General features: G+C 47.4%; 1 protein-coding gene across 1 annotated transcript in view; it reads left to right on the forward strand.

The window, feature by feature from the left end:
• The window catches only part of TTLL8 (tubulin tyrosine ligase-like family, member 8), a 36,805-nt gene extending 16,682 nt beyond the window's left edge, over positions 1–20,123 (forward strand). Inside the window, exons 8-14 of the mRNA XM_008568965.1 lie at positions 351–476; positions 4,908–5,094; positions 12,129–12,277; positions 14,742–14,985; positions 16,476–16,911; positions 17,476–17,923; positions 20,104–20,123. Coding sequence (XP_008567187.1) covers positions 351–476; positions 4,908–5,094; positions 12,129–12,277; positions 14,742–14,985; positions 16,476–16,911; positions 17,476–17,923; positions 20,104–20,123 — 1,610 coding nt within the window. The remainder of the gene's footprint in view (positions 1–350; positions 477–4,907; positions 5,095–12,128; positions 12,278–14,741; positions 14,986–16,475; positions 16,912–17,475; positions 17,924–20,103) is intronic.
• The last annotated feature ends 520 nt before the right edge of the window (positions 20,124–20,643 follow it).

Consider the following 20,643-nt stretch of genomic DNA (forward strand, 5'->3'; position numbering starts at 1 on the left):
CCTGGCCACTGTCTTGGGGAGGGGTGGGGGTGCTCAGGAACGGTGGCCCTGGGGAAGGAGGAGCGGGCGGGGCAGCGTGTGGACAGGGCAGGTGCGCAACTGAGCCATGGCTGGAGGTCGAGGCATTTGTGCAGAGGATGGGGGAGAAGGACACGGTTGGAGGCGGAGGCCGCGGGCAGAGCAGGGCAGAGGGGGCAGCCTGGACAGCAGGGCTGTGAGGGTGGGAGTGAGGCCTGCAGGCCGTGGGACGCTGCGCTGAGGATGGGAGTGGGGGCTTGTGCTGCCCTGGCTGCGTCCCCTGTCCCCAATCCGCATGCAGGCAGAAGGGCAAGGCCTCGGTGTCCTTTTAGCTGACTTCCGGCGCACCATGGCATCCAGTATCCTCAAGTGGGTCGTCAGCCACCAGAGCTACACCAGGAGCAAACTCAGGAACAGGCGGGAGGATGCCGGGAACAGCGACCTGGGCAACAAGAGAGGTGTGTCTGGCCAGAGTGGTGTGGCGTGGGCGAGGGCGGTATGGCAGGCCAGGGCCAGCGTGGCGCAGGTGAGGGCCGGTGTGACGTGGGCGAGGGCAGGCGGCCCCTGTTCAGGGCATCTGGCATGTCCTGGGCACGGTCAGTACTGAGGATCTGAGCAGCCCGGGACTGATGCACCCGCACATCTAACGCATCTGGCTGTTCTCAGAGCAAACCTATTTCCTCCAGCCCCTGGCAACCGCTGATCTTTTTACTGTCTGCATAGTTTTGCCTTTTCCAGAATGTCGTACAGTTGGAATCGTACAGCATGCAGCCTTTTCAGACTGGCTTCTTCACTGAGTGGTGTGCATTTAAGGTTCCTCCGTGTCTTGTCACATCTTGATTGCTCGTTTCTCTTTAGTGCTGAATCATATTCCATTGTCTGGAAGTGCCATAATTTACTTAGTTGCTCACCCACCAAAGGACATCTTGGTCACTTGCAAGTTTTGGCAATTATGAATAAAGCTGCTGTAGACATTCAGGTGCAGGTTTTGTGCAGACGTAAGTTTTCAGCTTATTTGGGTAGACACCAAGGAGCACACTTACTGGATGGTATGGCAAGAGTGTGTTTAATTTTGTAAGAACCTGCCAACCTGCCTTCCAAGGGGGCTGTACCCTGTTGTGTTCCCACCAGCGATGGATGGGAGTCCCCGTTGTTCCGCATCCTTGCCAGCATTTGGTGGTGTCGGTGCTCTGGGTTTTCATCATTGTGATAGGTGGGCAGCAGTACCTCACCATTGTCTTAATGTGCAATTCCCTGTGACGTGTGATGTGGAGCTCCTTTTCATCTGCCTACTTACCATGTGTATGTCTCTTTGGTGAGGTGTCTGTTCAGACCCCTGCCCATTTTTAAACTGGCTTGTTTTCTTATTGTTGAGTTTCAAGAGTTCTCCCTTTATCAGATGTATGCAAATATTTTCTCCCAGTCTCTGGCTTGTCTTCTCATATTCTTGACAGTGTATTTTGTAGAGAAGAATGTAGAATGAGTTAAGAAATAGTCCCTCTGCTTCTACATTCTGGGAGATATTTTAGAGAATTGCTATAATTTCTTCCTTGAATGTTTGGTAGAATTCACCAGTGAACCCATGTGGTACTGATGCTTCCTGTTTTGGAAAATTATTAATTATTGATTCAATTTATTTACTAGATATGGTCTATTTTGATTGTCTTTTCTTGGTGAGTTTCGGCAGATTGCATCTTTCGAGGAATTGGTCCATTTCATGGTTTTCAAATCTATAGACATAGCATTGTTCATAATTTTGCTTTATTATCCATTTTTTAATGTCCTTGGGATCTGTAGCAATGTCCCCTCTTTCATTTCTGATATTAGCAATTTGTGTCTTCTCTTTTTTTTCTTAATTAGCCTGGCTAGAGGCTTATTGATTTTATTGCTCTTTCCCAAACACTAGATTTTGGTTTCATTGATTTTCTCTATTGGTTCACTACTTTCAATTTCATTGATTTCTAGTTTAATTTTTATTATTTCTTTTCTTCTGCTTACTTGGGATCTAATTTGCTCTTCTTGTTTAATTTTCTAAGGTGGAGGCTTAGATCACTGATTTTAGATTTTTTAAATTTTCTAACACATGCATTCAATGCTATAAATTTCCCGCTGAGCACTGATTTGCTGCATTCCACAAATTTTGATAAGTTGTATTTTCATTTCATTTAGTTCAAAATATTCTTTAATTTCTCTTGAGATTTTTTCTTTGACTGATGTGTCTATTTAGAAGTATATTCTTTAATTTCCAAGTACTTAAAAAATTTCCAGCTATCTTTCTCTTACTGATTTTTAGTCTAGTTCCATTGTGGTCTGAGAACATATATTATATGATTTCTTTTAAATTTGTGTGTGTGTGTGTGTGTGTGTGTGTGTGTGTGTGTGTGTGTTTTAAAAGATGACTGGTAAGGGGATCTTAACCCTTGACTTGGTGTTGTCAGCACCACGCTCACCCAGCGAGCTAACCGGCCATCCCTATATGGGATCCGAACCCGGGGCATTGGTGTTATCAGCACCGCACTCTCCCGAGTGAGCCACGGGCTGGCCCTGGATGTGGTCCAGCTTGGTAAATGTTTCATGTGAACTTGAGAAGAATGGGTATGTTGCTGTTGGATGGGTATTTTACAGATGTCAATTATATCCAGTTGATTGATGGTACTGTTGAGTTCAACTATATCCTTACTGATTTTTCTTCCTGCTGGGTCTGTCCATTACTGATACAGGGTGTTGGAATCTCTAACAGTGAGCTCATCTCTATTTGTGCTTGAAATTCTATCAGGTTTGCCTCATGTATTTTGAAGCTGTGTTGTTAGGCACATACATATTAAAGATTGTTGTGTCTTTCTGGAGAATTGACCTCTTCTTCATTATGTAATGTTCTTTTTATCTCTGATAATTTTCCTTGATCTAAAGTCTGTCTGTCTGAAATTGATACTGCTCCTTCAACTTTGTTTTGACTAATGTTAGCAGGGCATATTCTTCTCCATTCCTTTACTTTTAATCTCTCTGTGTCTTTCTATTTAAAGTTGGTTTTTTGGGGCTGGCCCCATGGCTCACTTGGGAGAGTGCAGTGCCAATTGCACCGAGGCCATGGGTTCGGATCCTATATAGGGATGGCCAGTGCGCTCACTGGCTGAGCGTGGTGCAGACAACACTAAGCCAAGGGTTACGATCCCCTTACCAGTCAAAAAAAAAAAGTTGGCTTTTATAGAAAGCATATGTTGGGGTCTTGTGTTTAAGTAACTCTGACATTTTGTCTTTTACAATCAGTGTATTTAGACCATTGACATTTGAAGTGATTATTGATGGAGTGGGTTCACATCTACCATCTTTGTTACTATTTTCTATTTGTTGCTCTTGTTCTTTGTTCCTGCTTTTATTTCCAATCTTTTTCTGCCTTTTGAGGAATTGCTTCCAGCAATGAACAATTACAGTTCAGGCTTTTCTATGCCAGCACTGGTTCCTGTGGAGGTTTCAGCTCTGGTACATTGTGATTCTCAGTATTCTCCTGTCTGTCTCTCCACTGTTGGGGGCAGTGGCTTACCTTGGCCTCACTTCTCTGATGGATCTAAGAAGACTTGTTGGTTTTCCATTTGCTCAGCTTTTTACTTGTTAGGGTGCAGTGGCGACTTCCAAGGTCCTTACGTGTTGGACCAGAAATCAGAAGTGCAGAACTGCAGTTGGTTTGAAATGGTTAATTTTCCATTCTGTGAAAATCACCTCAATAAAATAAAAAGTAAATGCATACTGTAATTTCTCCAGCTACCACATAAACTCGAGGGCTTTCTCCTGCAGCACCACCTTGCTGGGTCTGCTCTCCATCGTGAGTGCCTCAGCTAGCACAGCACCCAGACCCCCCTCCTCTGTGGCATTGTTTTCATACATCTTCCAGGCAGCCCTGCCCCCATTCCTGGGGTTGCCTCTTTTCAGCTCCCCCATAGCTCGGTGAATGGATGGTTGGTGGTTCTTAGCCCATTGCCCACATTCCTGAGGCCACTTGAGATTTGCCTTCATCCTGTGCTTGCAACAGTGGTCCTGAGTCATGAGCTCCAGAGGAAGTGGGATGTGTGTAGTGGTCAGGTGCAGAGAGCCACTGAGCCCACCATGAGAGTGCTCTGAGAAACCCTGTAGTGATGGGGGGAGATGGCACTTATCCTGAGGGCTTGTGAGCATCAGTGCAATGCAGGTTTATTCACAAAATGTTTACTGGATACCAAGTATGAGCTCGAAAAAATAGTTTTTGTGAGAGTTCCTGAGAAGTACTGTGTTAGTCCATTTTCTGTTGCTTATAATAGAATACCTGAAACTGGGTAATTTATAAAGAAACAGAATTCATTTCTTAAGGTTTTGGAGGCTGGGAAGTCTGAGGTCCAGGGGGCGCATCTGGTGAGGGACTTATAAAGCCCCCAGTCTATTCCCTGATAACCCATTAACCCATTAATTCATGAATGGATTAATCCATTCATGGGGCATGGTCCTCATGATCCAATCACTTCCCAAAGGCCCCACCTTTCAAATACCGTGGTCTGATTTCCTACGCTTTTAACACTGTTACATGGGGATCAAGCTTCAGTGAGTTTTGGGGGGGCATATTCAAACCATAGCAAGTACTATCTCATTGCTACCACGAGGAGCTGAGAGTCTATGTTGCAGGGTCTGTGTGTTTACGGGGGAGCTGCTCATAGAACAGTTGGAGGATGGGACTGTTCAGGAGAGGAGAGCTTACCTGCCCAGGGGCAGGTGTGACACCCAGGGCGGCTGCCCAGAGAAGCCTTTTAGCACAGAGGGGGTGGGGCAGCCTTTGTCTATGGCATCTGGTGCACTCCGCAGGGGTTTGCAGGGCTGTTCCTTGGCCATGGCCCCCACTCCATGTGCTTGTGCTTGGGTTTCAGATCCTGAGAATGCTGAAGCTCAGCCCAGGGGCATTTCCGAGCAGCTTGTGGACACTGCATGTAGGGTGTGTCAGACCTACCTGGGACAGCTGGAGCATGAGGACATTGATGTGTCAGAGGAAACCACGGAGGACCTCACGGAGGCTGAGTGGAAGGACCTGACCCAGCAGTACTACACCCTTGTCCAGTAAGATGCTAGCTTGTGCAGAACTCCCGACCTGCTAGCTCAGCAGCAGTGAGCTCACAACACACATGCCCACATCAATCCCCTCACGCAGGGGATTTCAGGAGCTGCCCGGGGCAGTACAGCTTCTGGGTGTTGGGGCACCTGTCCAGGTGTTGGGGTGCCTGTCTGAACACTGGGGCATCTTTCTGAGCATTGGGCCACCTGTCTATATATTAGGGTGACTGCCTGAATGTTGGGGCACCTGTCTGGGTGTTGATGAACTTGTCTGGGTGTTGGGGCACCTATATGGATATTAGGGTGCCTGTCTGGATGTTGGGGTGACTTCTAGGAGTTGGGGCACCTGTCTGGGCGTTGAGGTGACTGACTGAGCATTGAGGCACCTTTCTGAGGTTTGGGGCTCCTGTCTGCTTCCAGGTTAGCTTAAGTTTTAAATATATATTTATTGAGTTATAATTTGAATACCATAAAATTTACTTATCATAAATGTACAATTCAATGATTTTTAGTAAATTCACAGTTGTACAACTATCATGCAACCTAGTTTTAGAACATTTCAGTTACCCCAGAGTTCAATCCTCATTCCTGACCTAGTCTTTTTCAGCCTCCCTAGGTTGCATTTTCTGTTTTTTTTTTTTTTCCTTTTTGTCTTTTTTACTGACCGGCAACGGGATCGCAACCCTCAGTGTTGCGCCCGCACTGTGCTCAGCCAGTGAGCGGGAACCGGTCTCCACATGGGATCCGAACCCTCGGCGGGAGCGCCGCTGCACTCCCAAGCGGCGCACTCTCCAGTGCGCCACTGGGTCGGCCCTCTGGTTTTTAATAATACTGAGTCTTCCAATCTATGTACATAGACTGTTTCTCCATTTATTTAGATCTTTAAAAATTTATCTCAACCATGCTTTGTAGTTTTCAGTGTTCAAATCTCGCACCTCTCTTGTTAAATGCATTCCTATGTATTTTATTCTTTTTGATGCTATTATGAATAGAATTATTTTTTTAAATTTTATTTTAGGATTTTTTTCTTTGCAGTATGTAGAAATACAATTTATTTTTGTATATTCATGTTGTATCTGTGACCTTGCTAAACTCATTTACTAGTTCTAATAGTTCGTGGTGTGTGCATGTGTGTGTATTCTTTAGGATTTTCTACACACAGGATCATGTCATCTGTGAAAAAAGACAATTTTATTTCTTCATTTCCAATTTGGATTATACATACATATTATATATAAAATATCTATTAATGTATTTAAAATATGGACTCACATGGATACGTGTATATGTTCAAAACAGCTGCATGATTCTTGCATGTTTGGAAACTGTATAAGTGGTAAAAATAGAGTGTATATGTCATCTCTGAGTAACCACTGAAAAATAAGCCAAATCATAGCTAAAAGCTACTAGCAGAGATAAATCAAATGATATAAAATGCCAGATGAATCCAAAAGGATGAAGGAGAGGACAAATGAACACGGATGGGAGAGGGGACAAGTGAAAGACACTCGGTGCGATGGCAGGTTCCGACCCACCTCTGCCAGGGATTTCCCCAAGTCAATGCGGTAGACACCTCCATTAGAGACAAAGGTTTTCAGAGTAATGTCCTTTTTAAAAAAAGATTCACTGTGTTTATGAGACACCTTTTAAATATAATTACACGTATTTGAAAGTAAATGAAATGACACATTGAAAGTAAATGTGGCTGTCTTAATATCAGACAAAGTTGCCTTTAAAGCTAGAAATGTGATTAGGTATAAAGACAGACACTTCATAACAACAAATGCCAACTCAACAGAAGGATGTAATCCTAAATTTAAATGTAATTAATAAAACAGCTTCAATGTGTTTGAAGGAAATATTAACAGAACTAAAAGAAATAGACAAGTCCACATTCACAGTCGGAGATTTTAACACACGTTTCTCAGTTCTTGATAGAATAAGCTAATAAAATATCAGTAAAGATAGAGAAGCTTTGAATAACACTACTGGCTAAGTTGGGCTCGATGACATTTTTAGAACACTTGATCCAATTACTAAGGAATACACATCCTTTCAAGGGCACACAGCAGACCTTAGATCAAGGGTAAACAAATTTGAAAGAGCTGAAATCATAGAGCGTATGGGCTCTGACAAAATGGAATTAAACTAGAAATCAACAACAGAAAGACAATTATCAACCTCCCAAATATTTGGAAATTAAGCACAGATTTTAAACAACTCATGGGTCAAAGAAGATATGACAATAGAAATTAGAAAAAATTTTACTGAATGAAAATTAAAATAAAAATATGAAAACCTGTGAGGTTTGGCTAAGCAGTGCTTATTGAGAAATTTTTACCGTTAAGTGTGCAAATAAGAAAGGCTGAAGACCAGTCTCAGATGAAATGCTAGTTTCATTTCGAGAAACTAAAGAACAGAAAATTAATTCCAAAACTAAGTAGAAGGATGACAATAAAAAGTATAAGAGCAGAAATAAACTGAGGAAAAGAACAATAAAGAAAACCCATAAAGATAAAGCCAACAGTTTTTTAACTGATAAAATTGATAAACATTACCAAATCTGATGAAGTAAAACAGAAGAAAACACAATTTACCAGCGTTAGGAACAGTGAGAGGACATCACCGCAGACTTCAGTGAAATTAAAATAATGAGAGAACGTAATGAACCACATTACGCCAGTAACTTTGCCAACTAAGATGAAATGAACGAATTCTTTAAAAAACACAGTTTACTAAAACAGGCTCAAAAAGAAAATAGAAATTTTGAATAGTCTGTATTTGTTAAATAAATTAAACTGTAATTTTAAAAACTTTCCCACAAAGAAGAATCCAAGCCCATAATTTAGGCTTCACTGTAGAATTTTTCTAAGCAGTTAATAAAAATTAATACCAATGATACACAAATGCTTTCAAGTAATACAGAAGGAGGAAATGCTTTCTAATCATTTTATGAGGCCAGAAAAAGCCTGATATCAAAGCTTGAAAAGGGCAAAGTGAAAAAGTTATGGGTCAATATTTCTCGTGGGTATATATACAAAAATCCTAATCAAAGCCAAACCAGGGATATGTGGATAAAATAATACACCATAACCAAATTGGCTTTACTCTAGGAATGCAAGGTTGGTTTAACATTCAAAAGTTAATCAGTGAATTTTATCACATTGACAGAATAAAAAATAATAGCTTTAGATGCAAGAAGTTGATGAAATTCAATACCCGTCCATGTTAAATTCTTTTAGCAACTCAAGAAAAGAAGAAAGCCTTCTTAATTTGATAAAGTTTATCTATAAAAATCAAACAGCTAACGTATTGCTTAGTGGTTATACATTGGAAGTATCCCCCTGGAATCGGAACGGGACAGTGTGCTCACCATCAGACCCCTAGGCAGCGTGGACCGAATGGTCTGTCTAGTTTAATAGCACAGGAAAAAGAAAAGGCATAAAGATCAGAAAGGAAGAGGTAAAATTTTATTTGCAGATGACATGATTGTGCACATAGAAAATTTTTTAAAAATATAAAGTATTAGAATGAAGTGAATTTATCAAGGTCAATGTACAGAAGTTTGTTGTATGTCCATGTCATATGAGAGGGTCTTCAAAATGCCCACGGAAAGAGTCATATTATCTTTTAATTTCATTTTTCCACAAATTTTTTGAAGTATCCTCATAGAAGCAATTGTAAAATGAAATTTTAAAAGCAATTTACAATAACACCAAATAACAACAAATATCTAGAAATAATTTAACAAAATACAAACCCCTAAACTGAAAATTATAAAGTAAAACTAAGAGATATTAAATACCTAATAAATGTATATACAGTTTATGTGTATGTGTATGTATAAGACCATGTTTGTGAATTAGAAGACTCAACAGTGTAGACATATTTGTTCTTCCCAGACTAATCTATAGATTCAATGCGATCCCAATCAAACCCTACAACGATTTGGGGGTGGGGGTGGTGGGAGGAATTAAACCAATTCTAAAATTTATACAGCAATATGAATGCTTTAAGAAAAGTCAAGGCAAGCTTGATCATAAAAACAAAATTAGAGGACTTTTGCTCCAAATTTCTAAACTTCCTCTAAGTCTACAATGTTAAGACAGGGTGGTATTGGGATAAGAAAGATAAATACACCAACGTAACAGTCTAGAGAGTCTAGAAACAGATCCTCATACATATGATCACTTGATTTAAGACCAAGGAGCCCCTGCAACTCAATGGGGAAAGGTTGGGCTTTTCACTAAATAGTGCTTGAGGGATGGACATCCACATGAAAAAAGATGTGCCTTGAATTCTGCTTCACAAAAACACAAAAATTAATTTGATGTGTATGTTAAAGTTAAAGAAAATAAGAGAACACTAGAGTACATCTTCATAACCATAAAGGAAAAGATTTCTTAAATGGTTCGCTAAAAGCACTAATCAAAATAGAAAAAAATTGCTATGTTGCATTTTATTGACATTAAGAACTCTGTTTATCAAAAAACACTATAAAGATAATGAAAAGACAGCCACAAACTGGAGGAATATATTTACAATATGTGCATCCAACAGAAGTCTCGTATCTAGAAGATGCGAAGAGCTCCTAGGAATCAATAAGAAAAGAGAAACAATTCAATTGAAAATGGCACTCAAAAGGCTTGAACAAGCACTTCGCACAAGACATCCAAATGGCCAATAAGCACATGAAAAGGTGCCCAATGTCGTTTCTCATCAGGGAAATGCAAATTAAAACGCAGCAAGATGCCGCTGCACACCCCGCAGAGTGGCTGAAGTTGGAGACTGGCACGTGCCGGCCAGTGCGCGGGCCGCTGGGACCCTGCACTGCGGCGGGGCCGTGACTTGGTGCAACCCATTTGGCAGAGTCTTTGCCAGTTTCTTATAAATGTAGGCACCTGTGTACCCCGTGACCTGGCTATTCCATTCCCAGGTATTTATCCAAGAGAAATGAGAACATATGTCTTCAGAAAGACTTCACCCATAATAGCCCAAATCTGGAAACTACCAAGTGTCAGAGAAGGGCCTGCTGACGCACGTGACGGGTGAAGCTCACAGCCGCTGTGTTGAAAGAGGCCAGACACAGGGAATATGCCGTGAGATCCCATCCACGGGAAGTTCAAGAGCGGACGACACGGGCCTGCACTGATGGAAGGTCAGGCTGGTGACTGTTGCTGCTGACTGGGACGGTGCACCAGGGGCCTTCTGAGGAGCCCGAAGTGCTCACGTCTCGATGGGTGCAGCCGCGTGAGAGTGTCCCTTGTAGAAATCGTCACGCTGATCTTTCCAGGAGTGCACTGTGCTCTCCACCCATTTTCTTGGACCTCAGCGATAAAGGAAGTCCCAGGAGTTACCGCGGGGTGGCAGTGTCAGACCCCACATGTCCTCTGTGGCGAGCCCGTCCGGGTCCAGCCCTTCCTTCCTGAGGCTCCCTGGATCCCCGTGAGGGGTGCCAGGCGTCAGGACCCAGAGAGCCCCGGCCGCTGTCCACCTTCCCACGCGGATCTGGAGGAACCGTGTCTGTTCTCGGACCAGTGTGGGAGTGTCCAGAACCTGCCAGATCAGGGGGCTCCTGAAACTTTGCAGGCCACTGTCGCATCCTCCGTTGGGCTCCTGAGCTTGCAGGTCCTCCCACCTGCCTCCCAGCCAGAGGCGACAAGATGTTGCCACCGTCGAGGGTGGTCCTGTCCACCTTGCCAGTGTGAGACAGAGGGGTGTGGAGGCCCTTCCCGGGGACAGCAAACCACTTGTCTTCTTTCGGAGCCAACGTCGCGAAACGCCACCTTGCCAGTGTGAGACAGAGAGGTGTGGAGGCCCTTCCCGGGGACAGCAAACCACTTGTCTTCTTTCGGAGCCAACGTCGCGACAGCATCCCCGTCTAGGGTGGCTTTGGCCAGGCCTGGCCTGGTGGACCCCACAGGTCCTGCCTTATTTACACCATGATCAATTGGGGCCACTCTACAGGCCAGACAGGTCTGTCACGGGGGGTGCTGAGGCCTGGCCGCACCCCATAGTCAACGTCTTGACTCTGGCCCCGCCATCCCACTGCCACCCTGGGTCACAGGGTGCTGATGCTGCAGAGCTGGGCTTGGCTGTCCAGCGCAGCCCTGCCTGGTGTGCACCCAGGGAGGCACCCACCACGTCAGGGGCTCCTGCTCTCTGCATCCGAACCACAGCTGCACAGTGGGGGGCCGCTCCCACACCCTCAGGAACACGCGCCTTCACTTTCCCCTTCTCACTGCCCTCCCACCCCAGCAGGCGTGGATGGAACACAGGTGTCCCATGTCCCCGAAAGCTTTGTTCTGTGGAGCCCTGTGGGAAACTCCCCCTTGCTGCAGACCTTGTCAGGAAGTCGGGGCCCCGCACTGACACCATCTGACCATTGCGCTGGGTCTGCCCACACATGGAGGGACCTGTGGGGCCCTGGGGGTGGCTGCTGGAGCTGGAGTGGGTCTCCCTCTCCTGGCAGCAGTAATGCAATTCCAAGCTCTAAATGCCACTCAGACAGTTCCACCAACCCCCCTTCCTCATTCCCCCAAATTTTGGTGGCTTCTCAAGTCGGTCCCATGGCTTCCATGACTCTGCAAAGCCACCCACAGGAACTTGGGGTCAGACTGACAGTCAAGCTTGCAGGACATTAGGCTGACAGCTGACCCGGGACACAGGCAGGCCTGTGTGGCAGGTCAGCTTTCCTTTTGGGGGACCATGCCAGGTGCCACCAAGTGCAGGTGGAACACAGCATGGGGAACCACCTTTGTCTCCCAGCATTTTTGTGTGGCCCCGGGCACAGCACTCCTGGGGGCTCATGTGCCAGCCCAGATCCACAGATTGGGGTACCATTGCTTTCACACACCCTTGTCCAGGAGCAGCCTTGTAGGGTCGCATTCCCGGTGTCCCTCTAGTTGGCAGAATGTCCTGGGCCTGCCCCTCACCCTTTTCTGCCAGGTCGGCCACTAAGCTGTCCTGGAGCCACAGCATCCGCTTGGTCCACAGGGCACCGTCTGAGTCTCATGCACTTTCTGGATCTTGTTTTGTAGTGGTGATGCTTTCATCTCCAATTCAAGACATTACTTCTCGCAGTGCCAGGCTCTGCTGAGCAAACTCACATCCGTGAACCCTCAGATGGGGATTGACGGGTTTCGGAACATCTGGATTATAAAGCCTGCTGCCAAGTCCCGGGGCCGAGGTGAGTTCTTTTGGTGTGGGTGTTCCCTGTGTGTGTGAGCTCACAGCCGTGATGGCCACCTGCTCGGTGCCAGCCCCTGGGAGCGAGGCACCCAAAGTCTCAGGGCTCGGGGATCAGTGGGGAAGGAAGGAAGGAGTTGAAAGCCAAAGTCGGCCTTGGGGCTCAGGACTCATGGGCCTGAGCATCCCAGAGGCAGAGGTGTCTTTGCAGCTCATGTTCTGATCCCCGTGCTGGATTTGGGTTTGCTCGATAGTTGGGATTTCCTCCTTTGTACTCCTCATAAGTTAAACTGTTCTATAGCTTTCTTTTTTTGACCTCCATTGATCTTGGCAACAGTCTTGTGCTAGCCTCTGAAATGGGTGGAGGACTTTCATCTCAAACCACAGTGGAATGCCTCTTTCTTGGACTTTTTATAGAAATCACCTGGAAATACCAGGCTCTCTTGGAGGTAGCTCTTTAACACCTCTTAAATTTTGTCTGTGGTTATTTTTCTGTTCGGGCTTTCTACCTCATCTTCCTGCAGCTGAGAATGGTCTCTCTTTTATTCCTAATGGTGAGTACTGTGTATTCCATTAACAAAGAAAAAGAAAAAAGAACCCTCCCCCCCCCCAAAAAAAAAACAAAAACAAAAACGAGAAACAGGGCTTCAAGGCAGTTTTCCAATCTTATCCATGTTTCCTAAGAACCAACTTTAGGTTGCATTTTTCAGTGTTTCTGTGAGGGATTTCTCCATCTTATAAAAAAAAAAACAAAAACAAAAACGAGAAACAGGGCTTCAAGGAGGTTTTCCAATCTTATCCATGTCTCCTAAGAACCAACTTTAGGTTGCATTTTTCAGTGTTTCTGTGAGGGATTTCTCCATCTTATTTCTGACTTAAATGCTCATTTCATTTATTTCTAATCTTTCTTGTGCAGTAATAAAAGCTTTAGGGCTATGAAATTTCCTCTGAATACGGCTTTAACTGCACCCTATTGTTTATGTTACATAATGTTCTCATTTTCCTCAGTATCTAAATAGACTTTTTACTTTTACTTTGGGTATTCTATTTGCCTTGTGAATTATTCTGAAGTTTTGGTTTTCTTTAGTTCACAAGTTGTTAATTATTATGTGATTTTTTAAAAGAAATATCTATTAGTCTGAGATTTTATTGCCTTCAGTCCTAAACATCTTCCATCCTGAAACACCTCTTTCCTGGGCTCACCCTCCCCTGGTGTCCTGTAGACTCTCAGGACTCTGCTGGCTCTCTCGCCAGCAAGCACCTGCCCTGCCTGGCCATGTGTGGTGTGCTCCTCCTAGGCCCTGTTCTGAGCCCACTCCTCTTCCTGAACAACATCTGTCTCCTCCCGTGCATCATGCCAAACCTTCCTCCCACTCCAGACGCCTGGACACCTCAAACCCTCTGCTCCAAACCAAATGGACCTCTGTGTGTGGTCACTGGCTGTGCTTTTTCCTGCTCTTGGCTGACCCTTGTGTGTCAGCCCAGAGTCCTTTTGGTGGTCGTTGCTGTGTCTTGAGCATCCATTTCAGGACAGCAAGGTCTCAGCTTACTAGCACTAGGAAATGAAGGTTGTGTGCTTCTGTGGGGAAGGCTCACCTCACCCCTCTGTGGATCGTGCTGCCCTCCACCCCTGTATCAGTCAGAACAGGCAGAGGGTGCTGTGTAACAAGCAGTACCAGAATCTCAGTGGCTCCCAGCAAGAACTGTGCATCTCTCACTCACACCTGCTGTAATTGCAGGATGGCACAGGTGGATGGTGGGGCATGCTCAAAGCCCCCCATCCTATGCATCATTCCCTGAGGCTTCAGGGATGTCCCAGCAGGGAGGAGCGGTGGCACTGAACACTGCAGCACAGAGCAGTGCTCCTCCCTTCTGCTCACGGGTCACTTGCCATTTGGCCTAACTTTGGGGGTGATGGTGGGAAATTGTAAAATCCTCCTGCACAGGTGGAGGAGGACCAGGTGGGGATGAACCTCAGTACCCACTTCCTGTCCTGCTCCTGGTGCATCCCATTCGTCCAGTCACCCTTTAGTACCAGCCCTCACTGGACTCCAAGGCCCCCTGGTGCCTGCCCCTCACAGCCCTCAGGAGACCCCCCTGCATCAGTCTGGTTGCTCTGAGGTCCAAAGAGTAGCCCCTGCCCCCCTGTTCACACCACACCCCAGAGCGTGGCATAGGCCTCAGCATCTGCTTGCTGGCAGCCTTTCAACAGTGCTGCCGTCCCCACACCCATCCCTCCTCTGATCTCTGTTCTCTCTGGAGTCCTGGGGGCCAGCCCTGTGGGAGGAGAGTTGGGGGGCCCTGTGCCATCTGCAGCCTTGTCCACAGAGCTCCCTGCCCAGCCCAGCTGCACTGCCTCCTGGTCCTAGTCCAAAGCTGGTGTGGGTCTCAGGGCTAAGCCACAACCCTGAGGAGGCTGCACTACGTGGCACTGCTGCACTGGGCTGAGCAGTGGCTTCTTGCAGACATAGTGTGCATGGACCGCGTGGAGGACATCCTGCAGCTGGTGGCCACAGACAATCCTCCCTCCAAGGAGAACAAGTGGGTGGTCCAGAAGTACATCGAGACGCCGATGCTCATCTATGACACCAAGTTCGACATCAGGCAGTGGTTCCTGGTCACAGACTGGAACCCGCTGACAATCTGGTTCTACAAGGAGAGCTACCTGCGGTTTTCCACACAGCGCTTCTCCCTGGACAGTCTAGACAGGTAAGAAGGGGCATCAGCTCAACACCTCAGGGGGAGGGCGTGCAGTCCCACATACATGGTGGGGGGCCCGGGCTGTGCCCTCACAGTCGTCCACCACCACAGAGGCACAGAAGGGGAAACTGAGGCTTGGGAGGTTCAACGACCTCCCCAAGGTACACGCCTGACTCACTGGCCTTCAGGCCAGCATTCTATGTCCTGTGGTGTTTGTATCTCCTCCAGAAAATCTTAAATGGTACCATCGGCCATGTGCCTGCAGTGCCAGGGTTGTGCAAGGGGCATCTAGATCACAAGGGCAGGGAAGGTGCCATGTGCAGGTGCTGGGGCGCCGGGTGGAGGCTCAGACATCCAGGAATGGGGTGCCCAGGGTGAGTGAACCCCCACCTCCCCAGGGTCCAGAGTGGGCAGGATGGTGACAGCTTGTCTGTGATCCTCAGGAACATACCATCTACACAGAGGCAAAGAACTCTGCCAGCCTCTGACCAAGCCGAGGGCTTCCTCTGGCTGTGTTATGACCACCATGTGGTGTGCAGGGCTGGGGGACGTCTCAGCAGGGGCTTTGCAGAGTAGTCAGCCAGAATCTCAACAGAGACCTTGCAGGGTTAACTCTGCCCCCAGGCTAGGGACTGTGGCCACACCTGGAGTCACACCTGGCAGGTCACAGCTGGAGTCATCTGGGCCGACCTGGCCTCCCTAAGCCAGGAGTGGTGTGTCTGGCAAATCTCATACCCTCTCTGAGCCCTGTGTCTCTGTCTGGGACCATAACACTCATCCTGGGCTGACGGGAGATTCCCTGAAATGAACGGTATCCAACAGGTGTGGCCCTGCCTGGCACATACTGACAAAAATTAAAGAAAATAGTTAACTGTTAGCAGTGTAGGTCCGTGACCCGGTGCCACTGGTTTTCATTTTCAAAACTCTCTTCTGTTTGCCCATATCCTTTTTCTTTTCATCTACTTTTTCATGGAAGTGTAACTTAGACATGGCCATGGGGGCAGGTCTTACCCCCGGGACAAGACGGGAAATCCCCATTCCGACACACCTGCCCAACATGCCCACAGCTCCAATGAAAATGCCCTTAACCATATGCACAGCATTTTATAATCTCCTAAAAGATGTTTGTTTTGAATCCTGTGCAGAACAAGGCAAGAGTATAAATAAATAGAGATGTTTAGTTAGGTGGATCTTTCTTACCTCATCTCACCTGATCAGCTCCTCAAGTGCCAGCATCCCTATTCCCATATGCATATGGGGAAACTGAGGCTTGAGAAGATTGTTACTTGCCAGCAGCCCCTAGTTGATGGCCCTGGGCTGGTGGGCTTCTGCTCTGCCCCCTGGGTTCAGGCCATCGTGTCCCTAGGCTGGACCAAGGGCTGTCCCAAGGCTGCTTCCTGGTGGGGGAACTGGCAGAGCCCTGCCCTACCCCAGCCTGGGCCCCTCCTGCAGCCGCCCTGTGTGTGCCCTGCAGCCGAACAAACCACGTCTCCTTGCAGCGCCATCCACCTGTGCAACAACTCCATCCAGAAGCACTTCAAGACTGACAAGGAGCGCAGCCCGCTGCTGCCGGGCCACAACATGTGGACGAGCTCCAGGTTCCAGGAGTACCTGCAGAAGAGGGGCCACAGGGCCCTGTGGGGTAATGTCATCTACCCATCCATGAAGAGGGCCATCACCCATACCATGAAGGTGGCCCAGGGCCACGTGGAGGCCCGCAAGAACAGCTTCGAACTCTATGGGGCCGACTTCATCCTCGGGAGGGACTTCAAGCCCTGGCTGATCGAGATCAACTCCAGCCCCACCATGCACCCCTCCACGCCCGTCACAGCCCAGCTCTGCGCCCAGGTGCAGGAGGACATCATCAAGGTGGTGGTGGACCGCAGGCTCAACCGCAACTGTGACGTCGGCAACTTTGAGCTGCTGTGGAGACAGGTGAGCAAGTGCCTGCCCTGCCCGGCTGCAAGTGGCCTGTCCACAGGAGGGGGCTGGTGGCCACCCTGTGCTGCAGATGCTTCTGCTTCTGGGTTACTGGGAAGGGGGGTCGAGCTGCGGGCCTCCAGCGCTGCCTGCCCCATGGAGGACACCAATCCCATTCTGAGGGCTGAGGGCTGAGCAAAACTTGGTCCTGATGGTGCTCACGCATCGAGGGCCTGGCACCTGCCCCAACTCTCCCATGGGCTCAGCCGCCTCATCTGCAGGGATCACTCCAGACTCCTGGGAGGTCTGGACCTCCCTGAAGGACGGACCCAGTGGGTGGCTGGGCCTTCATGGGTTGTGGCCAGTGAGACCCTTAGAGGCCTTGCAATGGGCCAGCAGAACTCAGGGACAGGGTGTCACAGGTCCCTGCATGGGCCAGCCCCCACTACCTGACCAGAGAAAGCCGTGTTCCCTGCAGGCTCCTGAGAGCCTGGCAGCCTCCTGGGGCTACGTCGGGCCAGGTGGGGGTCTGTCCCAGCCCAGTCCCTGGCACCCCTGACCCCCACCTTGCCCTCCCAGCCCACTGTGGAGCTGCCCCCGTTCAGCGTGTCCGACCTCTGCGTGGAAGGCGTCAGCGTCAGGAGGGCCAGGAGGCCAACGCCACCCGTGCCCGGCTCCCACCCGTCCACCTTGCTCACAGACATGTGGCCCCCAAGAGTGCCATGGCCCTCGGCCCTGCCAGCCTCTGCGTGCAGGCCCTCGCGAGCTGCGCTCCAGCCAGACCTGAAACCGGGGGCAGGGAGGGTCCTTCCCTTCACGCTGCCCGTGCCCTCGAAGACACTGGCTGGGAGGGGCTGTGGCGGCAACTGCCAGCATGCGGACGACAAGGCCCCAAAGACCAGTGTCACCAAAGCCCAGTCCACCAAACTCTTGGATGCAAACATACTGAACGTGCACCCCCTGGCACCCGTGCCCCCCAGTGTGAAGGCAGCAGAGGGCTCCCTGTCCCAGCCGCCCAGAGCCAGGGGTAAGCGAGCGGTGTCTGTGTCCTGCCCCTGGTGTGTGTTTGGGGGCTGCCTGTCCCATGCCCAGCTCTGTCAGGAGGAAGGCCTGGCTGTGTCCTCTGGGGCGAGGTACAGGGAGGGCCTTGGTGCTGGTGCTGGGGGTGTTCCCTGATGGGAGCACCTGCCTGAGCTTGGGAGTGAGGTCGGAGGCATGCTGGCACCGTCGTAATTTTTTTATCAAGTTACACAAAAAGTCCAGTTGAAGTTTTGGTTGCATTTTGGTTACGTTGAATCCATAGATCAATTTGGGGAAAATTGGCAAATTAATGAATTGATGTCCTCCTATCCGTGAACATGATATACCTCTCTATTTACTGAGATCTTAAGTTTTATAATTTTCCCTATAGAGATCTTATACATCTTTTATTAGATTTAATCTTAGTTACATGATCTTCTGATACTACTGCATGTGGTATCACCTCAGTAAATAAATTCTCTCATTGTTTCGTGCTGGTGTACAGAACGTGGCTGACATTTATGTATGATTTTTCTAAGTAGCCACATTTCTAAGCTCTCACTGTCTCTGACAATTTGTATGCATATTCTTCTGAGTTTTCTATGTAAATAATTCTGTCATATGCAAATACCTTCACGTCCTTCCATTCCAACCTTGCTGCCTCTAGTTTCTTAGTCTTACCAAACTGCACTAGCTACCTCCTATGCAATGGTAGGCTTCCTGTCTAATTCCTGATTTTAGAGGAAATGTTTTGAACATACCTCGTTTATAATACAGTGTGCTCGAAGGTCTTTATAAAGACCTGGATGTACATATGAAATAAATGTAGGTATAAATGTATAGGTACCCTAGCATGTTAAAGAAGTTTCTTTTTAATTCTTGTCATAAATGTATATTGAATTTTCTCAAAAATCTTTTTGCATCCGTGAGGTTATCATAAGCTTTTTCTCCTTTTCTCTATTAAACTGGTGAATAACTTCAATTGATTTTTTCTTTTTTTTTTTTTCATTCTAAAGCAATCTTACCTTCCAGGAATGAACCTAACCTGGTCTGATGGTGGGTTTGATATATGGCTGATTTTGGTTTATTGCGTGTAGTGCAAGTTTGTTCTCAACCACAGTTTGTTTATTCCCACTACTGTTAATAGACGTCTACATTGTTTCTAGCTCAGACTAATACAAATAGTGCTGTGTGGACGGTGGGTTTGATATATGGCTGATTTTGGTTTATTGCGTGTAGTGCAAGTTTGTTCTCAACCACAGTTTGTTTATTCCCAGTACTGTTAATAGACGTCTACATTGTTTCTAGCTCAGACTAATACAAATAGTGCTGTGTGGACATTCTGGAACTTGGTAAACATACATAGGCGTTTCTGCAGGAATGGAATTGCTACGTCATACTTTCAGCTTTGATAGACACTCCCAAGCTCCTGCCCCAAGTGGCCGTGACAGTGCACATCTCACCAGGGTGTGTGAGAGTCCTATGCCCCACATGCCGGCGAGGTATCCTCTGTCTTTTTATCTTATCCCACTAGGTAAATAGTGGATTCACACTGTGGCTTCAATTTCCATGTCCCTGACTAATGAACTTGAGCGTCTTTTCATATTTATGGTCCACTTAAGTATTCTTTTTTTTTCTTCTTTTTTTAAAAAGATGACCGGTAAGTGACTTGGTGTCGCCAGCACCGCGCTCTCCCAAGTGAGCTGCGGGCTGGCCCCACTTAGGTATCCTTCCGTGAAGTGCTGTTGGCCTGTCCTTACTGACCTGTAGGCGTCCTTTACATCATATGGACTGGAGTCCTTCAGTGAGTGTATGTGTGGAAAACATCTCCCATTCTATGATTTGCCTCCTGCTTTCTTCACAGGTTTTGATGCACAGAAATGATTGACTTCAATATGTTCCATGATTAGCTTTTCTTTTATGATTAGCACTTTTTGTTTTCTGTTTGAGAAATCTTTTCTTCTTTTTTTAAAAAGATGACCGGTAAGTGACTTGGTGTCGCCAGCACCGCGCTCTCCCAAGTGAGCCGCGGGCTGGCCCCACTTAGGTATCCTTCCGTGAAGTGCTGTTGGCCTGTCCTTACTGACCTGCAGGCGTCCTTTACATCATATGGACTGGAGTCCTTCGGTGAGTGTATGTGTGGAAAACATCTCCCATTCTATGATTTGCCTCCTGCTTTCTTCACAGGTTTTGATGCACAGAAATGATTGACTTCAATATGTTCCATGATTAGCTTTTCTTTTATGATTAGCACTTTTTGTTTTCTGTTTGAGAAATCTTTGACTACCCCAAAGTCAAAAATATAGTCATTTCCGTTTTCTTCTCAAAGCTGTATGGCTTTGCCCGTCACGTTTAGGTCTGTGTCCCGGCAGGAATTGTTTTAGTGTGTGGTGTGATGTGGGAGCGGAGCTTCATTCTTTTTCCGTGTGGACACTGAGCTGGTGGGGCGTGGGATGTTGAACGCACTGCTCTCCTGCTCTGCTGTGCCTTTGTCACCGAACAGGTGACAGTGTATGTGGTTCTCTTCCTGGGCTCCACTCTGCTCCAACTGTCTATTGGTCTACCTGTGTCTATTAGTCAGGTTTCCGCAGCAACAATGCTGCGTGACGAAGACTCCCCCTCGCCAGCTTCAATGGCTTACAACCATAAGCACGTCTCTCGTAGGTGCTCTGCTCAGCTGTGGCTCTGCTGGGGTCTGCTGGGGGCACTGAGGCTGGGCTCAGCCCT

This window comes from Galeopterus variegatus, unplaced genomic scaffold (assembly GCF_000696425.1).
Source record: "Galeopterus variegatus unplaced genomic scaffold, G_variegatus-3.0.2 Scaffold454, whole genome shotgun sequence".
NCBI lineage: Eukaryota > Metazoa > Chordata > Mammalia > Dermoptera > Cynocephalidae > Galeopterus > Galeopterus variegatus.